Source organism: Osmia lignaria, chromosome 9 (assembly GCF_051020975.1).
Source record: "Osmia lignaria lignaria isolate PbOS001 chromosome 9, iyOsmLign1, whole genome shotgun sequence".
Lineage (NCBI taxonomy): Eukaryota > Metazoa > Arthropoda > Insecta > Hymenoptera > Megachilidae > Osmia > Osmia lignaria.
The window spans coordinates 12571186-12589959 of record NC_135040.1 but is presented as its reverse complement, the minus strand read 5'-3'; the positions used below and the strand labels follow the sequence as shown (position 1 = coordinate 12589959).

At 33.5% G+C, this 18774-nt stretch overlaps 4 protein-coding genes across 12 annotated transcripts; 2 read left to right on the top strand and 2 right to left on the bottom strand.

Annotated features, from left to right (window-relative positions):
- Positions 1–381: 381 nt before the first annotated feature.
- LOC117609208 (DNA polymerase delta subunit 2) lies at positions 382–2327 on the top strand. The gene is made up of 6 exons (XM_034335245.2): positions 382–806; positions 886–1187; positions 1259–1469; positions 1548–1755; positions 1820–2112; positions 2171–2327. The coding sequence occupies exons 1-6, from the start codon at positions 599–601 to the stop codon at positions 2281–2283; spliced, it is 1335 nt and encodes a 444-aa protein (XP_034191136.2). The 5' UTR covers positions 382–598; the 3' UTR covers positions 2284–2327.
- A 918-nt stretch (positions 2328–3245) lies between these two features.
- On the bottom strand, positions 3246–11001 carry nsl1 (non-specific lethal 1). Of its 4 annotated transcripts, XM_034335175.2 has the most exons (12): positions 10608–11001; positions 9440–9627; positions 7290–8968; positions 6332–6834; positions 6012–6206; positions 5698–5926; positions 5504–5611; positions 5349–5424; positions 5110–5269; positions 4766–4980; positions 4244–4378; positions 3246–3787 (listed from the first exon to the last, which is right to left on the bottom strand). In XM_034335175.2, exons 3-12 carry the CDS (start codon positions 8750–8752, stop codon positions 3641–3643), a joined length of 3231 nt encoding a protein of 1076 aa, XP_034191066.2. In that variant the 5' UTR covers positions 8753–8968; positions 9440–9627; positions 10608–11001; the 3' UTR covers positions 3246–3640. The 4 variants fall into 4 exon arrangements, with proteins under 4 accessions (XP_034191066.2, XP_034191075.2, XP_034191084.2 ...); XM_034335184.2 differs by having other exon boundaries at positions 9440–11001; XM_034335193.2 differs by having other exon boundaries at positions 3680–3820; positions 9440–11001.
- Positions 11002–11570: 569 nt separating this feature from the next.
- Positions 11571–17669, top strand: LOC117609213 (selenoprotein F). 6 transcript variants are annotated; one of them, XR_013062826.1, is made up of 6 exons: positions 11571–11834; positions 12009–12127; positions 12200–12321; positions 12383–12584; positions 16116–16652; positions 16925–17669. XR_013062826.1 is itself a non-coding variant. In XM_076690394.1 (5 exons), exons 1-4 carry the CDS (start codon positions 11790–11792, stop codon positions 12562–12564), a joined length of 468 nt encoding a protein of 155 aa, XP_076546509.1. In that variant the 5' UTR covers positions 11571–11789; the 3' UTR covers positions 12565–12572; positions 16925–17669. The 6 variants fall into 6 exon arrangements, 5 of the variants coding, with proteins under 5 accessions (XP_076546509.1, XP_076546507.1, XP_076546506.1 ...); XM_076690394.1 differs by lacking the exon at positions 16116–16652 and having other exon boundaries at positions 12383–12572; XM_076690392.1 differs by lacking the exon at positions 16116–16652.
- Pep (Protein on ecdysone puffs) lies at positions 13732–18646 on the bottom strand. The gene is made up of 10 exons (XM_034335213.2): positions 18528–18646; positions 17618–17979; positions 17399–17545; positions 16251–16480; positions 15366–15663; positions 15135–15293; positions 14824–15064; positions 14556–14753; positions 14300–14484; positions 13732–14217 (listed from the first exon to the last, which is right to left on the bottom strand). Exons 2-10 carry the CDS (start codon positions 17972–17974, stop codon positions 13732–13734), a joined length of 2301 nt encoding a protein of 766 aa, XP_034191104.1. The 5' UTR covers positions 17975–17979; positions 18528–18646.
- Between the last annotated feature and the right edge of the window lie 128 nt (positions 18647–18774).

Genomic DNA, 18774 nt, shown 5'->3' with positions numbered 1-18774 from the left:
TCTGCATACCGACATTATAGCATTCGGGGTGTCAGGGACCCCAAAGCACCGGTAATGCTCTGCATACCGACATTATAGCATTCGGGGTGTCAAGGACCCCGAAGCACCGGTAATACTCTGCATACCAACATTATGGCATCCGGGGTTGCAGGGACCCCGCAGACTAGGTTTACATTCGTCAGTGTAACACTCGCGCCATCTACCGAAAGGTAGCGGAACTATGTCGGTAAGTAGTTTCAGCGGTTTTTGTATAGATGGCGCAAGAATCGAATTTTAAAAATATTTATTTTATGGCGGTATTTTTAAAATACGAGTTTGTCAAACAATTATTTTAATAATGTTTCGGTCTTGTACTGAGTTAGGATAGAACAGATGATCCTCGTTCTCAAGGCAGAAATTAAAGACTTCTCGAAAACAAAGGCATGTCCAATCTTGTTGGATCTGTATGTAGATAGTTCCAGATGGCGGTTGTAAAGTTGAGATAGTTACGAATAAAATTGGAGGGAAAACCTGTGTACGAATTCTCAGGCAAATTGTAACTGACTAAACATAAGTAAAAATACAGTTTAAATAAATTTTATACATATTTTGATCGAAAATGGTTCATAAAGATGGCAAGTCCATAATTGAGGAGTCAGAAAACGAAAAACCACAAGTATTTGAAAGAAAGCAAGCTCAGTACAAAGATCTTTCCAAGAAATTTGTGAATACAATAAACGATTATTCTAAACAATTCGCACACATATATGCTATTAGACTTGCTGAATTGAGAAATATTTTAATTCCACGTGTTAAAGCAAAATGGGGTATGTTTTGTTATTTAATTTTCTTGTATTCGTATTTGTATTCGTTTTGTAACAATAATTATAACTTTTGTCTTCATAGGAAATATTCCTATTGTAAGATTGGCTGACTTAGGAAATATAGAAGGTCAAAAATGTATAATAATTGGTACACTTTATAAACACCAACAAGGGAAACCATCAATTTTACGTGAACTTAGCGAAGATCATCAACTTACCAACCCTTGTTCTAAATCAGATTATTGTTCAGACAAAGATCAAGCCTTCCTAGAAGATGAAATGTTGCGTATTAGACTTATAGGCCCAGAAGTTGACTTAAAAGAAATTGTTACTGGAGTTGTTTGTGCTATATTGGGTAATGAAAACAATGATGGAACATTTACGGTAATTTGAATCTAAATGGATATGAGCATTACAATTATACTTTCATTACATGTAAGAATTATGTTGTTTAGGTGAAGGATTGGTGTCCTCCTGGCTGTGCTCCAAAAGAGCCTTTAAAAAACTATACATCAGAAGGCAAACTAATAATTGTATCTGGATTAGATCTATCTGCAAATAGTAAAAGCTTAGAAATAAATCTTTTTACTGAATGGTTGTGTGGAATGGCAGGTAATACAGTAGTACAAAAAGATAATGCTTCTATTGTACGTCTCATTATAGCAGGTAAACTATCTCTGGATAAAGTATGTACATAAACATTAACAAATTTTCATATCATTGATGCTTTAATTTCGTCGATAGGTAACACTATAAAAAGAAATGATACAGTAAATTCAGCAACAAATACGCTAGCTAAAGAAATTGGAGAAGCAATAAAAACTACAGATGCATTTTTAAACACTTTGGCAATGTGTTGTCATATAACTTTAATGCCAGGAGAGTATGATCCTACTAATGCCATGTTACCTCAAAAACCGTTACATCCTTGCCTGTTACCTAAATCATCTAGGTGTGTGCTTACATATTAATTTTCGATCATAGGTTTTATAGATACTTATGTATAAATGTTGTAGACTTGAAAGTTTTACAAGTACCACAAACCCATGGATTGGTAAAATTGAGGAACGTATGGTAATGGGTACCAGTGGTCAATCAATCAATGATATTATCAAAGCAACAGGTGAAACTGGTATTTCACCTATCGAATGGTTGGAGAGAACATTATTATGGAGGCACATGTGTCCAACTGCACCGGACACATTATTAGCCTGCCCGTATTATAAGGAAGATTTGTTTATTATGAAAGAATGCCCAGATGTGTATTTTGTTGGTAACACAGACAAGTTTGAAACGAAACTTTTGAAAGGTATGTGCTAAAATGTTATATGCTTTATAAGATAAAAAATCCTTAATATAATTTGCAGGTGAAGAAAACGAAATAGTGAGACTAATATCTATTCCGTGTTTTAGTACTACTCATACTGCTGTGATAGTAAATTTACAAAATTTAGATACAAAATATATCTGTTTCGGGTAATATTTTTGATACAATATCGGGTTTTTCATTTCAATTTATATAAATTTTTTTGTAATGTTTATAAATAAAGAGAATATTTTTAAACAATAATGAATTCAGTTTAACTGTATTTACTTTACATTTCTCTTTTATTGCTATATTTGATATGAAGTTTTATTTAAATTTATAGAATACCGAAGATTCACATTTTTAGCACAAAATAATATGAAGAAAAGAACATGTTCTATTGCTGCTTGTTTATTTTCATTCAAAATGTGATGTACAAAATCTAAGCGCACGACTTTTAAATATAGATATGCTTGACTAAATATAAAATATGCAATACGAAAGAAATTACATGTAGTATCACAGATTGTTAGAAAATCACGAAATCACAGTGATATGAGATTTTAAACGTGTAACTTGTTACTTAAATAAACATGAAATCATGCTTCATAAATTATAAATAGAACATAACAGTCAAAATACAAGATTACGGTAATTTTCTTTTTAATATTAAAATTCACTTTAAATTTATGGTCTTTGTAAAAAACAAAAAGCATTAATTGTATGATCTTTCTATAATGTATTATTCTTACCTGTCTATTTTAATCTAAAGTGAATGGGGATTATTACATACATTCTTTTTTTAAGTTTTACAAGTAAACTGTTTTTGACTGTTATACAAGATGCGAAAATTATGAAATCATTTGAAGAAATCATAATAATGAACAACATAAGAGAAGTCAATTATAGAAATATAACGGTTGACACATTACAGGGAATATATACAATAAATTATTATATAAGCGTTCGTAATAATTGGATTTTTTGTTGGATATTTTCACATATTTTACAATGAATATCGCTCGTCGTTGATAGAAAAAATATTCAACATCGAAGAGTGATTCTCCAGAATATTTTCGATTGGCACTTTTATTTAACATAAGAGTTTGATTATAATATAAATACATTTTTATTGGTTTTTCTTTTATTCCTTTTTTTTTTTTATAAAAACTGTCTAATTCTGTTTGTATGAGATTCCAACTTTTGCAGGACTACGTCCTATTTATCGACAATAACAATGAAAGAAAAAAATATAACAATATCCTTATCCTAAATAAAAGGATGATACTCGTACAATTCTAATGCTTTGGCCGAAATAGCAATACTTAAAAAGCAATTATTAAGAGGTTTTCCATTAATTTAAGCAGAATGAAGTTATAAAATTTATATTTATAATACACTTTACAGTTTCGTAATACCATTAACTTAAGGTGCATGTTACATGACCGACAGGTATATATAACAATTGACAGGTAGCTTCTGTATATAGTAACGACGACGTGGACATACTGTACGTATAAGAGACTTTTTCCTATCTTTTAGCCGTCGGACGTATTCGTTCCTTTTCAGTATCCCTATCGTCAGCTACTGTCCATTCAGGATCATTGGGATCCTCACCTTCTATGTCACAACAAGCTGATTCAGTTGAATCTGATTCTGGAGAATCCATTTCCCCATCCTAGAAACGAAACATTAACGTCTACCTAAATGGCTATAAAGATGTATCTTTTTCACGATTATTCTGTATATATATTATATATATTACAAAAAACTATATGTAAATTGATAAGCTTTGTAACGGCTGAAAAAAACAATCAGCGAGCTAACTGATGAAACAATTTTATTCTAAATGCTTATATAAAAGGATAGTATAATTTTTATGTAAATGCAATGCAGTCTCTTTTAAATATTGCTAAAATTCTGTAATATGCGATCAAAATAAACTGAATCGTGTTAAAATATAAAAAAGCATCATATGGCACTGCTTACCAGAAATAGCCTCGAGGAGCCATGAAAGTTGGCTCAAAGTTTATATTAATAGTCAGTACGAGCACTCGGACATTTTGTTTGTAATAAAAAGTTCTGACTTAGATAGTTAACAATGAAACATTTAATACAAACACAATGTACGTACATCATCTGCCTTTTCTTCTTCGCGAGAACAGAGAGACGCTGATGAAGCTTGCCAATGTCCATCTGGCATCACTTCGAGCATTTTATCGTAAACTTCCTCGGATAATGGAAATACCCTTGGTTCATACGGAAAAATCTAAGTCGAAATGTACAAATATTACTGTTTTTTCATATTTCCATCAGTTGATAAATTATATAGGGAGGACCATTTAAATAGGAATGCTTAACACGTTGAATGCCGCAAATTACATGCACTCCAATAATTAAAAGAAAACGATAGAAAAATATTATTTTCAATAGTATTGTTATTATACTAATAATGTAAAGTACCAAATTAAAAGCTTGACATTTGAAATTTGAAAATTAATTATTCCTATTCTTAATAATTAGAGCTTTAATACGTCTCGTGACAAATGCCCATTTTCACAGCGGCAGCCATCGTGTTAAATATCTTCATTATTTATGGTTTTCCTACTTAAATGGTCTATTTTGTATATAGTGAAATAAGATTAAAAAATAATACCTCATTTTCGTCCTCGTTCATTAAAGTACTATCGTCTTTCCCTAATCTTAGCGTTGGCGTAGTACGACGTCGCAAAGCATTTTGCAAAGCAGATGATCGATGTGTATCCAAATTCTGTTGATGTTCCGCGTCTTGAACTTGTGGAGTTGGAGGAGGTGATGTAATAGGAGACATCATATCCCCACCAAAATCACTAGCATGGGGAGACATAGGATCTAAAAAAACAAATTAAATTTCTTTCAATAAGATCAACACCTTAATCAGGTTAATAGATCGAATTCAAATACAAACTTTCACTTTTGAAATGAGGGTTCTAATCATTATTATGCTAGACAACTAATTACCTGGTGTATTTGCACCACTGTCCGCTCGACTATCCGTTCTACGATTGTGTCGAATACGCGACTGATGTGGCAAAGTCATGTATGTCATAAAACGTTTATTTTCTTCTCGTTCGCTTCGTTCATGCCTCAAAGCAATGGTTTCATCTGACATATCTTCGAACTGTGAAAATATAATTATCGAATTAAGATCAATGAAAGATTATTTATAACTTCATTTTTATAAAATCAACGAAACTCACATCACTGTCTTGACTAGGCCTGTGCATAACACCATTTTTAATATCTAATTTCAAAGGTTCTTCGCATAACCTCCACCTATAATTTACAATAAAAAAAAAAAGATATAATTTAGCTATTCATTTAAAAACATAAAATTCATTAAACGAATACTTACTTTGGTGTTAATATTTCTTTATATTGTAATTTTTCAAGCCTAGTTGAAGCAGCTACGCTATATGGTATAACAATATTATCAATATCATATGAATTTTGCCTCAGACGCCTGAAAATAAACGTATAAATAAATTTTAGTTACAACATAGTACGTGATAAACGGTTCCTTTGATAAGAATACTTAACGACACTAACCCATGAGAGATAGAACTTTTTTCTTTAATTGTATTTTTCTCCGTAGAAGCAGCGGTATGGTGTAGCGGTGAAGGCACTGGAGATGAATGTTTACTAGAGCTGGAAAGGGCACTAATATCATCATCATCCTCAGTAGTTAATTTCTGTACCCTCTTTCTGCTTAAACCGTGTACGCTTCTATCGTGACCTAGTCTGTTCCTCTTTCCTTTTAACATTTTTCTTTTAATTCCTACAAAAAAGAATTATATAACCAATGAAGAATGTATAAATATTAAACACAGGGAAAATAACAAAAAACTAAACGTGTTACATACTTGCAGTAAGAATACTTGATGATGATTTTTTCAATCGAGCTGCATACTTTGCTCTATGTCCTGGAAGTTTTTTATTCCTTCTATCATTAGTTTCTTTATCTTTTAAGCGTGTAATTCGTAAATTTCCCCGTAACATTTTCTGTTGCCATTCCACTGATTTCATAATAGCATCAACATGATTTCCTTGTGTAACATCTATAAATCGAAAAGATTTTCGTATATATTTTTTTATATCACAAGTTCAAATATTTGTTTCTTTAATTATAAAAATAGCGTATATGAATATATACATATATATATGATGATAATATTTTATTTACCATCAGAAAATGACAAAACAGGATGAAAACTAGGATCAACAAGTGCAATTCGTTCTTGCACAGACATCTGTTCAATTGGTTCTTGCATTTGCATTGGATCCGATCTTCCAGTACATAAAGCACATGGAGGTAATACATGGTCACAATTGCATCTTACTGTTGACGCTTTTGCCGCCCGTTTTGAAAATTCGTGTAACCTGTCTAGTTGTAACAATTTTCTCTTCCTATAAAAACTCCATACAAACGGCCGTGTCCTACTGGCTGGTAATTCACCTTCTGGTGAATTATAACGTCCTGTAGAACCTGGCAATACACCACTATACCCATTAACTGTTTCTGCGTTATCAAGAATCACTAAGCCTTTATTAGCTCTAACGTGTCGTTGCAATTCGTTATGCTGTCTAATTCTATATTCCAAATCTGATATTTGTGCTTGTAACCATGTCCATCTAGCTGCTACACCTGCACGATCTTGAGCATACCTCCATGCTGCTCTTTTTGATCTAGAAACAACATTTACAGAGAGACACATTAAGTACATATATACTTAAAAAATTTATTATATTAAAAATGTATACTTCAATTGAAGATTACTTAATTTTCAAAAAGTACAAATGCAGAACAAAAAGTAAATTCATATTGAATATTATTAGTTGTTTGAATCTATATGATTCTGATAATCCTTATCATTTTATATACATACATATGTACACATAAATATTTTGGATTGAGAAATGTTAAATGAAATTCGTTCTAAAGAAACCGGACCAAAACAATATTCGGTTTCGAATTCTTTCATTAACATGATAAATTGAAATGTTACTGAAAAAACATTTAATTAAAAACAGTAAAAAGCACATGTGATAAGAAATCAATTCAACGCATATATTTCCATTCTTATAACTGAGGAAAAACAGAATGGGCCAATAATTGTTCTATAATAAATAGTGAAACTTACATCGATAAATGTTGCTGATGCAGATTGTTAAATGACTGCATTTCATCACAACTTTCTCCACCACTACTAGACGCAGTACAATCAGAGTCAAGATTAGATTCCACAATATGTAATTGCGTAGCTAAAGGTCCAGCCACACTCTCCACTTCGTCACCTTTTATTTTAACTTGAGGAGTACCAAACACTGGTTGACGATTACTATTATTACCAGAAGTACTACCTAAACTGTCGCGTGATCCACCACCAAAGTATCGGCAACATAATCGCTGACGATTCACACTGTTGCTCTGGGCAACGCACATTTTCTCAATCTTTTGCAAAAATGAACTCAAACTACTGCTAATTTCAGGAAAGTTTCTAACGTTTGACTTAGAACTGATATTAACCAATTCTTGAAAAAGATATTTCTTCACTCCGTGATGAGCAAGTTCAAGAACTCCGGTATTTTCTTCCGCGACATGCCTGCCAACTATTCTCGCTTGAAGCTTCCTCAGTCTTCTTAATAAAAATGCACATCTCCTCTCACTTTCGTATTGTTTTTGTGCAACAATATCTTGCTGCAGTTTTAACGTGTTAATTTTCTGTTGGTCCACTGTCTCGCCGATGTTTATATTGTTGCAAATACTCATAACATCAACGTCGTTAAGTAAATCCCGTTCAAAGGATGAAAATCCTTCCTCTGGCATTGAAAACATTTCCACACCGTCGACGGTGCTTTGCACCGGTTCGCCGCCCCCGGCAGATATACTTTCTGCATTTTCAACCCCTTCGATCGATTTGATAACTTGCAAAATCTCCTCGACATTCTGTCCAATATCGCCGACATTCCCCATATTACATTGCTCGTTATCTGTAGTTATATCAGTACCAAATGCCATTATTTGATCCACATCCAGATTTTTATTGTCTCCTGCAGTTTCTGAGCCCACCATAGGCAAATCTGCGCTTGATTTTAAGAAACCCATATTGTCCGCTTGATCACCCATAGATGGGTCGTTCATTATAATGTCAGTCGCCTTTTTCTCTGGACTGCCCGGAATATCCGGTTCTTCACAGTCCTGGTTAATTAATCCTTTCTTTGTAATCAAGTCAGATCCGTGCGTAAATGGAGACAAACTATCAAGATCATTGGCATATTTCGAGTTGATGACATCACGAATGAGATCCTTTGATATACCACGTAAACACTGATCATCAATCTTTGACGGTTGAACGTTTGCAGAGACAACAAATTTAGCCAGAATTTCGCGATTCTGGCACACTTCGGTAGCCTGCTCTGGGGAAAGAAATCCGCTAGCTGGAAGGGGAGGGAGCAAATTTTCAGGCTTTTGAGGACCGCCTTCCGTCAGAGCAGGGGCCATCACTGCCACTGACACTGCCAGTGCTGCGGCCTCGACATCCAGAGGCTCCCACGTGCGTACGCACCCACACCTGCACTTCACATGTGCTGTGCTCACTCCCATTCATCCATTACTACTTTAATGTCCTCTACTTTTATATTATTTATTCTTATCCTCCGACTTGGCTTCTTCTCTTTTATTTTCTTCTTGCTTCGCGTTGTGTATTCTTATTCTTTAATTATTTCATATTAAGCACTATGTAGTTTCAATAGCTTTCTCTATGTCCGCCATGTTTGACTCTTTCATTTGTATCCTTAGGACTGATTTGTATCATTTAACCTGTAAACAAATTATATACAAATTAATCTTCGTGTAATAATGAAAAATGAATTTATTCGTATAATAATGAATGAAAATGAATTATAATTCAATATCCTGTGTAAAAAATAAAAAGAAATATAGCTTGATATAATAATGAAATTAAATTACAATAAATTTAAACGCATTACATTAAATTACATATGATTTTCATTTTATTTCGCAATGGAAATTTTGAACTATATAACATGAATTTCATACAATTTTTAATTATTTCAAACATATGTAATTTAATGTTTAATATAAGAAATTATTGAGCTATCGCTAAGTAAGATAAAAAATACATTACTTAATGCACTAATTCATTTATGGATTTGAGAAATGATTAATTCTTGAATATCAAACATTATATAAAGACATTATCTATTTACAATATACAAGATACAATAAAAAGGGGGGAAGGGGGAGATTAAATGAAAAGAGTTTACTGACCTTATTTCTTGGGCTGCAGAAGGGAAACATGTTCAAACTTGCTTGTAACATTTAAACACACAAAGTAACCCAAAATGAACATGAATAAAAACGAGACTTGATCTTCCCATGAAGATTTTTTTCCAGTATCGAATTAGTACTCTGGATCGGTGAACTTGAAACGTAGACTAAGCCGATGTGGTAAGCGACTGCCGGTGAACGATAACAACGCGTTATTAAGGAATTGGAATGCGATGATACAAAGCGGTGTAGTACGCAAGAGAAAAAAAAACTATTGAACACTGAGAGAGAAAAATTGAGAGAACAGCGAAGGGGGAAAAGTAGTGTTAAAAGTAGAGGAAAAATATTGAAAATACGAAGAAAGCGTATTCGAAGGTGTACGAATTCGTGTTCCGCACTGCACTAGATATCACTATCAAATATACATGTTGTTGTAGAGATTAATAACAGGTATGCTCGCATCGTTTGACGCATTCCCACGTGATTACTCGACGGGAAATACAGAAAACAGCGGCAGCGGCGGCGGCGGTGGCGGCGGCAGCAGCAGCAGCGTTAGCAGCGGCAGCGTTTCCTCGTCGTGGCACGAGATCGAAAAACAAAGATAAAAACATGCCGCACAGCACCACCGCCGTCCTCGTCTTCAACAGAGGTGGCAGTTCTTTCTCGTCGGCTGCAAAAGTCTATTGCATAATGACGCGCAAGATTTGCGTCCCAGGAAAGTCAGCACTCTTATGCGAATCACTTCGCGTTGTCGTTGATGTCCACGTACGCGAAAAAGCCTTCACACACGCGACTTCCGCAGAGATGTCGAGGGCATTGAGAGAGTAGCACAGAGAGAAAGGGAAATAAGAGAGAGAGAAAGAAAATACGAAATTGTGTAAGTAAAAGTGAGAAAGAACACGTAACAAGAGAGAGAGAAGACCACTAACGTGTTTCGCCTCGTGAATAGCGTAACCACGAGACGAGTGCGTTAACACACAGGCGTAGGCGCGTTTACACGGCTGAACAACCGATCGGTTCGATAAAAATTCTGGTGAAATTGAGAACACACGAGAAAACAAGAGAAGCGGCTTCCTTCGCGGTACTCTTGTAGCGTACAATGGCGGAGCAAAAAACAGATTCGAAGACAGCTTCTTTTCGGCAGTTTCCCCCCTTCTATAGCGCTCACCTCGCTTCAGGGGCGCTCGACATAATCGCACATACACCCGTAGGATCCACAAATAATCGGTCGTTTCTTATCCACTACGCAACACGAAACGACTTTCATGCAACTCGCACAGATATAAATGTCCGTCACACCCAATGCACGATAATCCCTTTGGCTGGATTTCTCGTTACAAGGAACGCGCGTACTTCTAACCGTTTTGCGTCTTTTCGTAGTAGTGTTGGTACGTCCGCGATCTCGACAGTCTAGACTTTCCCTCTTCAGAGACTAATACCGACGTCGATTTTGCTAAAAAGTCACACGAGCAACGCGAGCTATTTATCAATAATATATAGGAAATTCGACCAACTTCGCTGTTGCTGAAGCGGGATCGACCAATACTGCAGTGCTGCTGCCGGATGTGGCCTTCGTGCCACGCTGCCCAATCGGATTCATTTTCTATCTATAATGTCGGTGGTAAAGTCCAATTCGCAGCTCGATACATGCACGTTAACGAAAAACCCTAGGGCTCGGTAACGCTACTTTTCCCGCTTATTCTCTATAGACACACCTGCTATTTCCGAACTCATATGACGGATTTATGATTTATTATATAAATGTTTGTTGGATATATTTCAATTTTATTAACGTTACTTTTTAATGAAGACAAATTTCAATTTAAATACTTTTAGATTAATTTTTAACAAAGATGTTTAAATATATGTGCAATGCAAAATAAAACAATATGTTAAAAGTCAGGAAACCCACCTTAAATTCTATTCTTCATTTTGAATATATATTTTTACAATTAATAAGAAAGCAGTTCATCATGTTTGAATAACATATATCAAAAAATTAACTGAATTTAGGTTTTCTTTGGCTAAAAGTAAACGTAAGGGGAAGAGTTGCCCACCATTTGCTTTTGACGAAGAAGACCCTAGGGAAAGCCGGTGATTACACGTCAATCAAAAAGACATGCTTTTATCCTCGAGGGGTCATGATTTTGGGGGTATATGCAACCCCAAAAATCATGTCCACCCGAAAACAAAGGCATATCTAGTTTTGTTGGATCTGTAGTCATTGGTATCTGTTTGATCTGTTCATATCACGCAAATCACGTGTGGTATAGACGTGTTTCTGTATGCTGTTTGTATTTTTCATAATTAATACATAAGTCATTTAATTTATTTAATATAATATAAGATAATGGATTTCTTAGTACTATTGCACATATTTGCATTTAGTATAATGGTGAGTGATAATAGTGTTGGTATATAACCTATTAAATATATGACAACTTGAATCAAATTTATTATATACAGATAAATAAATTGAAAATGTTTATAAAAAATGCAAATTTTTAATACTTATTTTCAAAGCTTTCTTGAATGGAATTTTTACTAATAATTAATAATGTGTTTTCAGATGAATATTGTGTCAACAGAATTTTCTGCTGATGACTGTAAAAGTTTAGGTTTTAATAAGGCTAATTTACTTTGTTCCACCTGCGAAGAATTCAACAAACGAGAATTAACTGAAATATGGTAAAGGAATGTGAATTTAAATAAAGATGACTATGTTTATAGAAGTACAAAAAATGTCCATAATGTTTACAGGAACAACTGTAAGGAATGTTGTTTAAAAGATGATGATTATGATACATCCGGATTAAAACGTTATCCACGCGCTATTCTTGAAGTTTGCACATGCAAGTTTGGTGCATATCCACAGATTCAAGGTAAATTTAAATTGGTGAAAAATAAAAAAAATTTTTCTACTACTAATTATATTGTTTTTAGCTTTCATAAAAAGCAATCGACCAAGCAAATATAAAAATTTACAAATAAAATATGTCAGAGGCTTGGATCCAATAATTAAGTTACTAGACGCAGATAATAAAGTTGAAGACATTCTGGACATACACAAGTGGGATACAGATTCTGTTGATGAATTCTTAGCAACTCATCTTTCTATGGACTGATAATCCTGGTAAACTTAAATGTAAATATTCATATTTTTCTAGGTAATTTATATTTGTACATTAGCTCATTTATTTACATTCTTTTTATTTGAAAAATTTTTTTAAATGTCTGAAATAAAACAATATGTCTCAATACAAAATGCTTTGCTTTGTACTGTTTATGTTGTTTATTTTATACATTCTACAATATTATTACAGAATAATCCAATGTTGGAATGAAAACATATTGAGTGATTTACAAATACAATATCATTTTTTTATTAAGTATTTTAGTAAACAATCATTGTCCTTTATGTTTCTTACACAAATAAGTAATACAAAGAAATAGTGAAAATTATATAACGTATCATTGAGATATATTGCATGGCTGTTATAGCCGACTCTTTCATGGACGCAAATATGTTTTTGGTAAATTAAATGATTTCACAGGAATTATGTTAGATACAAAGACAAGTTGCAATTTTCATAAGGTTTAATATTTAAAATGTCTTATTTGTCAGATAAAAGATCTTGTAAAGACAACTTCACTACCTTATTACAAAAGAAAAGAAATCATAACGTTTTTTAAACTCGATGAAATACGTAATATCTTAATTTTACCGCAAGATACTTTTTAAATTTGTCAATAATATATGCCTAACAGGAATGAATCTTACACTAGTTTTATAGCATGGTTATTATTTAAAAAACCATTGACACATTTTAATTACTTCATCATTAATATTTCCTGATTATAGATAATTTCAAGACAATTTTAACGATAATACGCGGCAGCGTACCTTTCTATTTCCCTTTCTTGATCATTTTCTTTTCCAGCAAACTGTACACGCTACAATTCACCGCGAATAATTTTTCATTAAAAAAAACTTTGAATAAGCTTGGATAAAAATTCATAGTAAGTTTCTTCACATTTATCTTTGTACATGAATAGTATCCAGTATCTCCCGTTTCTATATGTAAAAAGATAGCCATACATATTGAGTTATGACACATTTTTTTTTTTTTCCATACATCTTGTCAAAAAGTATAATAAAAAGTTAAATTACTTAAACATCGATGACTTAAAGAGATAAATCTAATGAAACCTAACAATAGATGCAAGATTAAGAGATACAATGATTATATACTACACCCAAGCTTACTCTTTATTCTGGAATAGATATCACTTTATCGTCGTGCTCTTCGTGCTCGAGGACTACCGCGTCCACGTACAAAACCTCTACCACGCGCAGGTTTTATTGGTGGATTTTGTTCCCTATCTACTTTTTGCACAGATTTTTCAATGTCAGTACTGTGTTCTTTTTCTTCTCCGTCATCAATTAAATTACCTATTTCTGCGTCATTATCGTTATCGATATCAGCCCACACTTTATCAACCGGTGTCTTCTTTTCTGGAGTATCAGTAATGTTTTGCGAGGATTGTTCACTGGCGCTCTCAATTTCACGAGGTTCTTCCTCTTCAGATTCTGCGTCAGCTTCGAGTGGATCGTATTTCTCATCACCATCAGCTTTCTTCTGCGCATTTGAATCGTCCATACTAATGTCTGTTTCTTGTTTTATTTCCATGCTATCTTCTTCTTCAGAATTAGTAACTTTACGACGTTTCCAATTTCCGTCGTAATCTTCATTGTTTTCCAGACCGCTTTCATTAAGCTAAAAACAAAGAAAAAGTATATTAAACGTTTCAACATTCATTGCGACACTAAAAAAAGTTTCTTTTTTCTCGTGATTATACCTCAGATTTTTCTGATGGTTTTTGTTCGGTAGTTTCCGCAGTTGTAGTTAAAGCTTTCACTTCTTGTACGAAATTTCTATAGTGAGTAATACTACGTAAATGAGCATTCATATCTTCGGGTAGAAGCATAAACCTCCTACATTTTTCACAGTAGAATCCTTGTACATCTTTTACTAAGGATTTTCCTACATACAAAGAATTAAAATTACGTACAAGTCAACGTATAATGAAAAATAAGCGAGGTACGATTATTTACCGATAGAAACTTGATTCTGTCGACAATATTTGTAAGAAGGTATCTTGAACTTCTTTTCACTTAAATTCTCAGTAATATCTGTAATATATTCTTGTTCCCCTTCGGCATCTTCTTCCTTTTCATTTTTAATATCAGGACCCACGTCTTTTTCCTCGTCTTCAGCAGTGCGAACTTCAGCTTCTCCTTTGGCAAGTTTTTCTACAAAACAAGACAATATTATTGGAAGGAAAAACGAGATATTTCTTAACAATAGTTACTTCTTACGTACCTTTCTTTTTATTTTTTCGCTGTTCTTCACATTGTACAGCGTTCTTCATGTGCGCGGGAGTTAAACAATGTTCATCATACTCGATACGCGAGGGGAATTCTTTCAAGCAAGGGAAACATCTTGGGTGTAAAAATGTTTTTAGTTGCTGATGTTTTTCACTTTTCCTATGCGTTGATAAAGTTCCGTAAAAGTTCAAATCGCACATCGTACAATACTCTCGCACGTTAAGATCCACCGAAACCTTATAAGAATAAAGATAAATGTAACGTGTTCATTATGATATGAAATTAGGAAATATCCTTTATACTTACTTTCTTTCCACGACGTTTTGAATTAGTCAAACTAAGTTCACGTTGTTCTTCCGCTACTCTTAATTCGTGTCTCATTAAGTCAACCTTTAATTTATATGATTCGTCTAATTTTTCCATCATCAACTGATGTGCTCGTCCTCGTAAATGATTTTCAAAGGACTAGAAAAAAGGTCAATAGTCAGATGTCTATTTTAATCAGAAGTATGTAATAAGCGAAGATTAAATACGTACATATCCATCCCACATATGTTTATTGCAGATGTGACAGAACATGTGATTCATAGGAACTTCTGCGTAACGACTTTCGGCGTGTCTAGCTTCTGATTTCTTGCCGGTCATTTTTGTATCCTTTTCAGTCATACCCGTGGCTTTCCCTGATTCATCTGTCACAGATTTATTTCCTTTTTGTTCTGAATCTTCTTCAGGCTTTTCGTCTCCTTCCTCATTTTTATCAACGTCGGTATCTACAACCTCTTTTTTCTCGTCTTTCCAATCACGTTTCATGTCTTCCGGATCTTCAGTCTCTTCGCTAATATAGAAACAAACACAAAATTTGTGTCACGCTTACTAATATTAAATCTATCGTTGATATTTTTTTAAGATAATTCAAATATTCATTTAATATGTTTTAGTACAAACAATCTTTAACATCAATAACTAAGAGATTACGAATAATATTAAGAGTCAAAAGAAGATAACTCACACTTCTAACAACTGCACAAAAATTTTCCATTTATAATTGTGAACAAATACATTGAATAGTGTGTATCAAAAGAACAGCATATGGGACATATTGTATGCGATCATGAAGTAATAGTGTTATAGATTTGTAGATAATTTAATTTAAATTTTAAATGTGAGTTGAGTTTAACCAACAATGGGGAATGAATATATCAAATGTTACTATGCAGACGTATCGTATATAAAATATATATATATATATATATATATATGTGTGTGTATATATTTCTTTTTAATCAGACAAGAAAGGGCACAATGCTAATTTTTTAGCAATTATACCGTATGTATGTAAGAAACACCATACATACAGAGATAGGTGAGAGAATGAGACTTACTGAAGTTTGAAGAAACTATTCACAATCACCAGGAGCTTACCTTTTTAAAACAGGTGCTTCTGCTTTTTCATTATCAGAGGTCTTAACGTCCTGCTGTTCCTTTTTGGCAGTCTGATTTTGTTTAGAGGCAGGAATTGGTTTAGAAGATTTATCGTTGCGATGTTGATTTTGGTTTCCATTCATACGTTGATTGCCAGACTGGGGTGCACGAGATTGTTGTGCAGATGGACCACGTCGCCCAGCAGGGCCATCACGGGCGCGATTGCCCATCTAGTCATGTAGGTCAAATGACCAAACCGTCATGAGAAGTATCTGATATAATTGCGATTCTTCTCGAATCGAATCTGGTTTTAAAAACCCATTGGGATATTTGAGGGAGAAAAATATTCTACACAATTCGGAAGCAGGACGTATTTATACAGTGTTACAACGAACACCAAAGGTCAGTATTTCCACATTAAAGTGGAAAAGGGAAAGGAAAATAGTAGTAGACCGTTGAAGATGCATTCAATCATCGCATCGTCTAACTTTGTATAGGCAATAATGATCTTGTTGATCATAGTATATATGATATTTATAAAACGCATACTTCTTCCTTTGAACACAGTTCAATAAAGTTCAATGAAAAATAATCAACAAGAAGAAGAAGCTAAATCAATGAAAAATGCAATTTGCAATCAATATTTTTGAATAATATTCTTCCATCAATTTTAGCTGCAATGATGAATAGAAGACTTGGGTTCACCAGAAGTGGACCAAGCCAGAGGAGAAATATATCTGCAAGTCTGTACTGAAATTTTCTACACAAAGCCAACATTAACTTCCACTATTAAAAACGTGAAATTGTATATTGAAATCAATCACACGTCTTGTTATGGTGTTTTCAAATGAAATAACTTTGCGATCGTACTTAATTCATCGACGAAAATCGTGTGCAACAAAACTACTCCAACAATAAGAATTGTTTATGTTTAATAACTTCAGAGGATAGCTATATAGTATTGTCATCCATTGACTGAAAACCTTATTAGTGAGTCAATCAATGAACATAAGAAAGAAAATTTCTAACTTTCACGATAAGGATTGATGTTGTTGATGTAAAAAAAAAATATGTGTGGATCAAAGATTGCCTCTAAAATTTCCATTTGAAAAGATCCACGTTTTAAATAAAAATTATAATAGTCATACCTTGTTATATGGTTGCGGTCGTTGATTCTTCATTGGGTGCCTAATGGGACGATCATTAAAACGTCCAGAAGAAAAGTTTTGTTGATTTGGAAAGTTTGGACCTGGCCCAGAAAAATTATTGCCAAGGCTGAGAAGCGATGGTACTTGCTAAAAGTACAAAATTCCATTAATCAAATTTGTAACAATCGCAAGTAACAGTTTTAAGAAAAATCTTTTTACCTGTGGTTGTACTTCTTGTTGGGTACGTAATAAATTTGTAAGAAGATTGCTAGCTATGGCTAACTGTGCTTGTGGTGACGCTAAAGACAAATTATTGTTAGGTGTTGGTAAAATTCCTCTACCAGGCATCATCCCACCTTCCCAAGGGTTCATTCCACCGCTTCCACTGCCTCCACCACCACCTCCTCCTCCTCCTCCACCCATTCCACCACCCATATTGCCACCCATACCACCTCCACCTCCACCCATGTTACCAACTCTGCCTCCACTGCCACCACCACCTCCTCCGCCACCTCCTCGATTACTAAAGCTTCGATTCCCAAAGGGATCACGCTTCATTCCTCGGTTGAAAGACATTTTACCTAGAAATTAAATATATCTTAAATATTGTACAATGTTATACAATAATGCTTCCTATTATCGTTATTACTTCAGTAGATCATTTTCAAAAATAGCAGTTCAGTTATAATATTTTATTAGTATTTAATCCATATTAAAAATTACATTATTTTATGATACAAAATTGAATTTTTACATTGCAAATCTGTAATACGTAAGTGGAGCACGAAGGGGCGTCGAATTCCGATATGAAAAGCTAGAGAATTTCTAATATTTCAATCACTTAGGTTTTTACTTATAAAAAAAAAATAAGCAATTAAAGTAAATCAATTTTACATAAATCATATAAATAAATATAATATGCGATAAAAGAAATTATTCCTTATTTCTTCAACCGATGTGTTACATACCAAACGACGCCGTACAATGTGACTAAGTGCTAAGTTTCAAAAACGTTTATTATCGCATGAATTTCTATCCATTTTAAGTTACAGTTATACATATAATGTTTTATAATGTTTAATGTGAAATCTTTACTTTAAATTAGACAAAAAGGTAAGGAATTACGTACCGGAAAAACGGTATTCTCGACAATACCACACAAAAATGAGACAAAACGCAGCGCACAAGGAAATGGAGTCACTAAGCGTCTTCCATAAATTAGAACGAGAAAAGCAGAGTTCTGAATGATCGACACTGAAACCAATTCCTGTTTTTTAATTGGTTGAATTTCTGTTGATTTAACTGCATACATATGAATTAGCTCTTAATATATATAATCTTCATAAAGAAAATAATATTATTTCAAAGTATCAGAA